This window comes from Vidua macroura, chromosome 5 (genome assembly GCF_024509145.1).
Source record: "Vidua macroura isolate BioBank_ID:100142 chromosome 5, ASM2450914v1, whole genome shotgun sequence".
In the NCBI taxonomy this organism is placed as follows: domain Eukaryota; kingdom Metazoa; phylum Chordata; class Aves; order Passeriformes; family Viduidae; genus Vidua; species Vidua macroura.
In genome coordinates this window covers 31,407,261-31,416,513 of record NC_071575.1, presented here as the reverse complement: position 1 = coordinate 31,416,513, position 9,253 = coordinate 31,407,261, and the positions used below count along the sequence as shown (strand labels likewise).

The following is a 9,253-nucleotide window of genomic DNA, read 5'->3' as shown; positions in this document are numbered from 1 at the left end:
AAGGAAAGACCATTTGCAGTTATATTTGCTCTGTGTGAGTTACTGGAGCAGAAAGCAATAATATAGCTTTTAAGAGAGAAATTTTCACACAAACAGCAATAAATGGGATGGAGGCAAAGATCCCCTGGGCAGATTATTCCAAAAATTGCCTTCTAAGGGATGTCTCATTCCTCCTTCCTCTGAAGTATTTGCCTTCGCTGTAGGCAGCAGTCAGTGACTGGAAAAGACAAACCACTTCTTATCTCCTCTGCTCCCTCCTGCAGCAAGACCAGAGCACCTTCCCACCTGCTGTGTCCCCAGCATGACCCTGAGACAAGGTTTTTGATCCTTCCTGGGGCACCAAAAGCAGCTGCTTGGGTGGGTGCTGAGTTCCAGCCTTCTCCTTCCTTCTAGTCAAGGAACATTTCACATCCTCAGCCATATGTGACTGAGAGAGGTAAAAATAATCTTGTCATATTTTTTTTTTTCCATTGACATGCAGTGATATCTCCCCTATTCATTGCTGAAATGAACCAGAATTACTCTCAGCCAACAATTCTGCCTGGTGATGGGAGTGCACATATTAGTGATACACACCAGCACACCTTCCTTCAGGAGCGCTGCTACCTGGATAAATATCAGAGAAGGTCAGCAAAGGGGAGGTGGGGCAGGAAATTACTCAAGAGGTCATCCCAAATTTAAATAGAGCTGAAAACTGCACAGCTGGATTTGTGGAAATTGTCCTTTTCATGGCCTCCCTTATCTGAGGTAGATCAGAAACTCAGGTCTTTCTGTGCCCACAAAATTATTCACCTGGCCTTAACCTCCCTCTCAGTGAAGATGTGTCCTGATACCAAACTCAGAGCAGGAACTCTCCTTCCCTCAAACGCTGCCCACTCCCAAAAGTTGGCATCCTAGTTCCCGACCTCTCCAGAGCTGTGCTGCAGCACTCCCACAGTAGCTTTTCCCTGCCTCCCAGGCACATCTGGTATACTCTCCCACCAAAATACATCTATTACAGGCAGTGATTCCTGTTTTCACCTCTCTTTGCAACACCAACCTTGAGCCCATTACCCTCTGCAGGAGATGTGGTGGCTGGAAGCTGGGGGACAAAGCAGGGCACCCTCTGCTGACTGCCCTCCATAACAACTTTAATGTCCCACAGCCTGCCTTCTACCCCTGGAGAAGAGGGCAGTCATTCCAACATGGAGCTGATCACATGAGCTTCACATAAAGAGACCTTATTTTTTGTTGTGTGTTGTTTTGTTCTTTTAAGACTTTATTCATCTAACATGCTTGACCAAAAATTACAACACTCAAGTTATACCAAAATGATTAAATAATCTTTAAGCTTTCATACCTCAAGTACTTTAAATGATATTCTGAAGTAACAGTTGCTTTCATATCCTTTCCACATAAAAATACACAGTATTTGGAAGATACCTTAAGAAAAATTATTTTTAAGAGAATATTTTATGGTTGACATAGAAATTTTGCTGAGGCTAATAAAAGGACCTCTTCCCTTCACTTTAACATTTAAGTGCTGTGAGTGAATGTAAATATTTCAGACTTTAACATACAGCCAATTTCCTGCCACATTTGTTGCAAACCACTTGAATTGTGACTAGACAAGCCACTTTTATTCTAACTACATGCTATTGTTCATCTTCCCAATGATGACAGGAGTTCACATTCAACTATGAATTGCAGCTCTTACTATTTAGGAGCTGATCCTGAAATTTCTGCACCAGTAGCTCTGGCAAAAGTGGCCCCATCTGAATTAATGGCAGACTGCCCACCTTGCTCAGAGTCGAAGCTCACATGGCCTGGTTTTGCAACACAGGTATTTTAAATTGTTTATTTGTGTAATGTACATGCAGCTGCTACATAAAACTTACATTTACATCCATGTAACACACACAATTCTCCAATGCCTGTGTGCAGGTGTGGGCTATGCACAGACCTGCAACCAGCTCTGAGCTGGCAGTGCTGTGGTGTGCCCAATGTATGTGAACAAGATTAATGTCTAGATGCTGTCAGCCCCAAATTCAGGATGCCCACATTCAGAATACAGCAGTTAAATTATCTCCATCAAGTCAGAAGGACATGTTTGTTAGTTCAAGGCAGAAATCTATTTCTTGCAGGACATGTCTGAAGCCCTGGGGTTTTTTTGGTGGCTTTGTAACCAATTCTTAAGCTTCTGCCGAGGACAGGACTAAAATTCCAGCAGCTTCAATACCTCTGCTAGCACTGCAGGAGAGCTGCACAGGCAGTACTGTGGCTGTGGACCATCTCAACCAGCTCCTGACACATCCCCTGCTTTGTCTGGTGCCAAAAGCAACACTACTGGGTTTGTGCTGGGCCTCTCTCAGCAGTGTCCATGAGTGGACAAACAGCAGTACCAGGTCCCCTGAGGTGACCTCTGCTCTGCACACTTTGGTGTGTACCCATCACTCACAGCCACCCAAGAGCGAGTGCCTGAACTACACCTTGGGTTGATGCCTTCCCCTTGACATCCATGTTTCCCAAGGACAAAATGATCACAATAACATTTAACCACTCCTGCCAGGGCCAAATTCAAACCAGTAATCTCATCATTGGCTGCATGTCCCATTAGCAGTTTTTAAACCAATGGTCCCAGTGGGTTTTATTTAAAATGCCATTACTAATCATTGGGTGGGCTCTTTGCAGGTTCTTTCTCTTTCTTTTTTCCTTAAATACAATAACATACCGCTTTACCACATGAAAACACAGTTATATTTTTCTTCTTTTTTTTTTTTAAGGGAAATGTCATCCTTTTTCTTTTTTTTTTTTTTTTTTCACAGGCAAGGCTAGGTTACAAATTCCTGAGTTTATACTGCACTTTACAGTCTCCCTTCTTGAGTGTTGAGCTGTTTACAGCATGCTGGCAATATGCACCATTTCCTTTGCCATCTGTAATGCCAGATGTAGTAAAACTTCGTTTCAGTACAGTGAATTAGGGCCTGTATTGCATTGGTTTTGAATAGATGCAAAGACTTAGACCTGGAGGACTTGGAGAAATAGCTTTCCTCCTGTGACTGTCATTTGTGCACCATCTTTTATATTTGCCATGTTGATTAAGGGAAAACATCTTTACCATCATTTTTATTTTACCAAGAGCTCACTGAAAAACATCTGAAATGCAGAAGTCCTAGTCTAAACACTTACGTTTAAACTGCAAACTTTCTTAAAGAAACACTCCCTTGAAAGACATCGTTCTTTTAATAAGTCCAGTATACGGTATGTACAAAAGCCCCTACTAGATATATATATACATATACATATATATATATATATATAGATCTAGATCTAGATCTAGATCTAGATATAGATATAGATATGTAGAATGCACTCACTTTTCTGCGTTCACAAACATTTTAATGGTGAAATGTTAGTATTTAATCTGTTTCTGGCACCAAAATGTCTTTGTTCCTTGTCCACTTTTGTTACTCTAAATTTATCTGTGAAGAACTAGCAGGGAAAAAAAGAAGGATTTTGCTTTTTTTGTTGAATGGTTCCCTATTGGGATTTTCAGCCAGCATTATAAAGTTGCTTATGTGTTGGGTACAACTTTAAATCCTCATTATAATCATGTGTTCCTTGGAGTAGGTAAGTCAATAACTATAGGCGGATTAAGTGGCTGGTAATTCACAGTGCACACAGATGCATTCACATAGGTGGTGGTTCCATCTGCCATGACACCATAACCTAAAAAGGAAGAAAAATTCCGGTTACTCTCATTATTCCTTAATGTCTTCTTTCATTTTTAATTACCTTTATCATACAATAATAAGTGCCACATTTTTTATTACTCAGAAGAAATTTAAAAATTATCTTTGTGCAAAACATAAATGTTCCCTGAATCAATACCATCTTTGTCCTACAGAAGAACTTTTAAAATTGGATAAGAAAAGCAAAATGGGCCCTCAGTAGCTGGTGGCTATTATCTCTGGCAGCCAGCACACTAAACCTCCTTAGAGAGATACTTTTCTCTGCAAAGATTTTTCTCTTAAAACCTTTTTAGTTTTGGAAAGGATGCTTCTGATCGTTTAGTCTTGCTGTCATCAGTGCAGCAAACTTTCGCCAATTTTAATCTTCCCATCTTTTTTTTCCTGCCCTGTGTTGAACATTGTTTAAGCAACCAATGAAGAAAAAGCATTGCTTGACGGAGGCAAGTACGTGTGCATGTGCATCTGGGCAGGATTTGCCTAGTAGGAACCTCTTCTTGCTATGTCTTTGAACATGTTGGCCAAACTTGATGGAAAGGCACTAAAATGCCTGTGGAGGCTGAGAAAAAATGGCTTTATTATTGAATGCATTGTCTAACAGACAAGGTGAATTCACACCCTAAAACCAGAACATTTCCACAGGAGAACACACACATCTGTGTGTCACACCAGCAATGAAAAAGCTTCAGCTACATCTCATGTCTGGCTAGACATCCAAGGCAAACAATTCCAGAGTTAAATCTGCAGAAAACCAAACTTTCAGCTCTAATTCCTGTAGAAGTACAGTGAAATGCTGTTTCCAAAAGTGAAGAAGAAGCCCTTTGACAGCCTTGGTGTTATGAAAGAGAAGACACACTCTCTGTTATCAAAAATCTTTAAGTGAATCACTAGGAGAATCATAAGCTTGATTATATGAAGGCTAAAAGCTTAATGTTGGAAACTTTCACTGAAATATTATGATCAATATGAAGAACTGCATTCATCATCAGAAATACGTGATTTTGGGGAAATCACCTGGCAGAAAGCATTTGTACTAAGATTCAATCTTGCCTTTCATAAAGTTAATAGTGAAATGTATTCATTGCTATTCAAACCCTAGGTACTTAGGACCCTATGTGTTTTCTGAATGCAATTTTTTGTCTTTCAGAGCACTGAAAATTGCATAAATTGCAAACAAAAAACAGTAGCCAAACCCCTTCCTCTTTGGTTTCTTAAAACACCCTGAATAATGCAGGGCCTTCTGCACCTCCCATGAAAAAAAACACACTATAATTAGGGCCCAGGGAGGGAAGAAAACTCTGTCAGGTTCCTGTCACAGGCATTTCTTTAAATCCCTTTCTGTTTGCCACAGAACGACTGTTCTGAGGAAAACACAAAATGCATGCAGGACAGTCAGCACCGTGGCTGGGATTTTCTGTCTCCTCAGCTACACATTTGGAGAGAGCAGACACTCTCCTTTTGCTGGAAGATTCCTAATGCTGCAGCTTTCACTCCTGTCCCACTGCCAGCAGAGTTTCCTAGGCCATGACCTCAGTGGAGTACTGGCTATACTGGGAAAACCAGAATTTTAGCCAGAGCCCCTGCCATGCTGCTTGTCCCTTCCATGGGTGGATCAGCAGCAAGCCCATGTGCAGAGGTATTTTCTGGCAGACATGATAGTGCAGAGAGGGAATAGGGAAGAAACATTTTTTAGAAGCATCTCTTCCCCCTAGATGTTCAGTAAATGACTGCTGCATATGTAGCTATGCTCACTCTGAGGAAGAACTCATCTGTTCAAATCATGCATTCTCTCTACAAAGTGCAGCTTCATTTGCACAGGCTTCCTGCAATGGGAATTCTCCTCTGCAGAGATTTAGCATCCCACTGAAAAACAGGCTCTGCAGTTCCCCATTTGTTTTCTCTAAATTATGATAGTTAACAAGAAGAGTACCTTGTTTCTGTGTTTTGATACCTACTGTGCCAACTACATTAATTCACAGGATTTACTATTCTATGGAGGTGCCATTCTGTTCCCTCAAGAGCAAAGTTGGACTTGGTTTTAGCAGATGTGATTTTGTTTACCTGCTTGAAGCTTCATGGCTTGCTCTTTGCTTATATCCCCTGCAACTCTCTTGGCTTATAATTTCTGAAATGACAATCAGTTTGAACTATATTCACCAGCTCTCTTGGTTGGAATATCAAAGACTGCTCTAGCAGCATTATTTGTTTATTCTGTGATTTAACAGCACTTTGGACATTAACCAGGCATTAACAGGTCACCGCAGATGAGACACACGAGGAGAATGGACCTAATCCTTGAGCTATGAAATAATGATCTGAACATCTTATCCATTAATTTTACACCACCAGCCATGTCACTTCTAATGTGCTGTGGTGAAAGCCCCCAGCAGCAAGTCAGAGAGGGATATCTTGGGAAGGGTTCTTCACAAAACCAGAAGTAATTAATGCCAGCTCCTCCAGTTTTTCCATCTCTACACTGCTGAGACCCACAGAGATCCTATAGCAAAGGCTGGAGCAGACCCAGAAGCAGAAAACTGGCAGTTGTGGAGTATATTTTCCTGCCAGTAAGTTAACACTGCCAAAGATGGAGCAGCTGATACACACATACACGCCAATGGATCACTCCTGTACAGCCCACTGCTTTCTGCTTGGGGTGGGGGCGCTGCTTGAAGCCTTGCTGGCTTGCTTTGTGAACAGGACAGACAGCATCTACCTTTCCCTTTGCCTGGAGATGAACTCCTGCTGTCACTGACTTCAGCACAGCATATCTGCCACCATTTACTGGCTTGCGCAAAGGGAACTAATTTTTTTTCCCAGTTAAATATCAAAAAGTCAATAGAACCACTTGTTTTGTCTGAGCACAAAATGTTTGCCCTGTTAAAGCAACTAAATGCATTCCATAAATATCTTGGAACTTCTACACCAGTCAGTGGTGATATCCCTCTTTATTTCAACTTCATATACACTCTGATGGGGAGAGACAACAGTTATTGATCAAGCCTTAGAAGCACCCCTCAAAACATTCCTACCCCTTTTACAAGCACAGAAGCTGACACACAGAGATCTTACATGAATTATTGTGAAGCACAGATTCTGCTGAGGAAAATAAATCCCTCCATCCTAATATTTAGTCACTTTCTGTAACTGCTGGACTTGTGTTCTTATTTTAAATTCACAGTACTCATCCCTGTGAAGCAAACATCAACCTGTTTTATAGATGCAGAAAATGAAAGATAAGCTCAAGTACAAGTATGAAAATGTGGATATCGGCCAATTTCACCTCTATATATACAGCTAAATATGTATCTGAATTCCAGAAATGCTTCAGTTCAGACATTCAAGTTTGAAAATGCTGGTTAAGCCTTCTCTGTTTGCCATTTCTAAATACATATATATAAAAAGACATATGCTCTGACCTTCATGGATATGTCCAAAAACATGAAGCCTTGGCTGTATTCGTCGCTGGACTGTGTTCAGCAGCTCAACACATCCTACCCGTTGCATTTTCTTAGGAACCCAGTCTAGAAAACCTTGGGAAAAGAAAGGAAAGCTTTAAGAGAAGACAGGTAATCCACAAAGCTGTGCTGTTATACAGCATTTTTGAGATTTCATGTCTCATGGCTTTTTACAAACAGCCACAGAAGAATTGAAATGGCAAAAACTGTGTCTGCCTTAGTATGCAGAAGAGGAAGGAAGGAAAAATACTGGCTGAAAACCATAAAAGCTCATCTGGATAAAAAGGACTATGATAACTCTTTCCAGTTTTTTTCAAAGAAGAAAAATAATCACAGCAATCAAAGCATTTTTTGCACTGTTATTACTGGGATAACTAAATGCTTTACCCCTTTTTCTTCCTGAAGAGAATGAGGTGTAAAGTGCAGGAAATCCAAAGGGAGCCTCTCAGGAATTTAAAAGAACATTTAACATTTAACAATTTAAAATCAGTCCTGGGACCCACTTTTTTTAGATTGGACACTTGAACCAATGTAATGGAATCTGTGCTGCCAATACTACAACTATATTGTTATCACTATTGTTATCACTACTACAGTAGTGGAGCTCAGGTGAGGAATCCACTACATGCCCAAAAAGTTACATCCTCGAGTTAAACCAGTTCATGGCACAGCAAGCCCCACTTCCCTAAACTGATGGATCTCAGATGGGATGAGAAACTCAGGCCTTTTGCAAAAAATATATTTAAGTGCTGCATTTACTTGCACAAAAATTGTGTAAAAATGTATTTCTTATGAAAATAGACAGAAATGTTACATCAACTTGCCTCTTTGTCTAAAAATACTGCAGGGGGAAGTTTACTGCCAACTGAAGTCCATGTTTCTTTCCAAGTAGTAGTATAAGGAGGATGTTGTATTGGAGTGTTTGCAACAATCAATCTGTTTTCTCTCTATTGTTCAGTCTCATTTTCATCAGGCTCAGATTTGGAAACCTAGAAGATAAAATCTTCCTGGTTTTATTTTGTTGTTCTGACATTTTCCCTGTATGCCTGTCATAGCTTTGCATCTCTTGGATTTTCTGCAGTAGTGTGAATATATTGTGCTTTTAGCCAGAGGTACAGATCCTGGACCTGGTTTTCATACATTTACTTTTGATGTCCACTCAAGCATGACTAAGCAGCCAACCAACTGATTTAAAAGACCAGAAGTGTGGTATTCAAGCTCTTGGAAAAGCTCTGATTTGCTAGAGCTTCAGGGTAGGTTCACACATTGAGAAGTACCTCTTTAGCTGCCAGTGCTTGAAAACTGGGCTTGGTAAACTGTGAAGTTTTACCAAAATGCCAAAAGTTTGCACTTGTTTCATAGCTACTCAGAGAGCTAAGTTCAATTTTCAGAAAAAAAAAAGGCTGGGAATGGGGCATCCTAAATGCCAAAAAGAGGAAGTTCTGATCATGGTCAAAGACCTGAAGGTGCTGTTTGGCACCTGTCAGGGAATGTCGAAACCCCTGCTGATCTACAGCCAGGCTGAGAAATGCTCACTCCTGCTGAATTCACATGCGCCATCGAAGGGAGGTCAAAATTCACCAGAGAAAAACATTATTTATGATGTCAAAGTGAAGCCAGCAATTCCTCTGGAATAAAGTCATGTGGGGTTTTTTTGTGGGTTTTTTTTTTTTTTTCAGAATAAACATATTATAGCCATAGGTTTTATTACTCCAATGATTTGAAACAGTTAATTGTCAAAATGTCTGCAGTGAACATAAAGCCAAAAGTATTTCCACTTCAAAAACTTCACAAACAAAAATCCATAAAATTAACTTCTCCATTAAATTAAGCATTATTTATGTTGAAAATGTTTTTGTTTACATGCATTATCACCCTTCTGAAGCCTTTCCATATGTTTGCAGCTTATTATGTACACCTGACTACACAGACTAAGAATAATTAATTACACCTAGCTAACAATTAGAGTTCATCTTAGGGATTTTTTAATGTTTGATTACTTGAAACAGGGTTCTGCAGCTGTCAGGAAAGTATAAATCTTTGTCACAGACTATCAAGCAGACACCTGCA

General features: G+C 40.2%; 1 protein-coding gene across 6 annotated transcripts in view; it reads right to left on the bottom strand.

The window, feature by feature from the left end:
• Positions 1-1,237: 1,237 nt before the first annotated feature.
• Positions 1,238-9,253, bottom strand: part of MPPED1 (metallophosphoesterase domain containing 1) — a 61,243-nt gene continuing 53,227 nt past the window's right edge. For 4 of the 6 annotated variants that reach the window (XM_053978225.1, XM_053978224.1, XM_053978228.1 and 1 more), the window contains 3 exons: positions 7,145-7,258; positions 5,790-5,853; positions 1,238-3,708 (listed from right to left, as the gene is read on the bottom strand). In XM_053978225.1, coding sequence (XP_053834200.1) covers positions 3,633-3,708; positions 5,790-5,853; positions 7,145-7,258 — 254 coding nt within the window. In that variant the 3' untranslated portion in view covers positions 1,238-3,632. The remainder of the gene's footprint in view (positions 3,709-5,789; positions 5,854-7,144; positions 7,259-9,253) is intronic. The other 2 variants (XM_053978227.1, XM_053978229.1) reach the window with 1 other exon arrangement.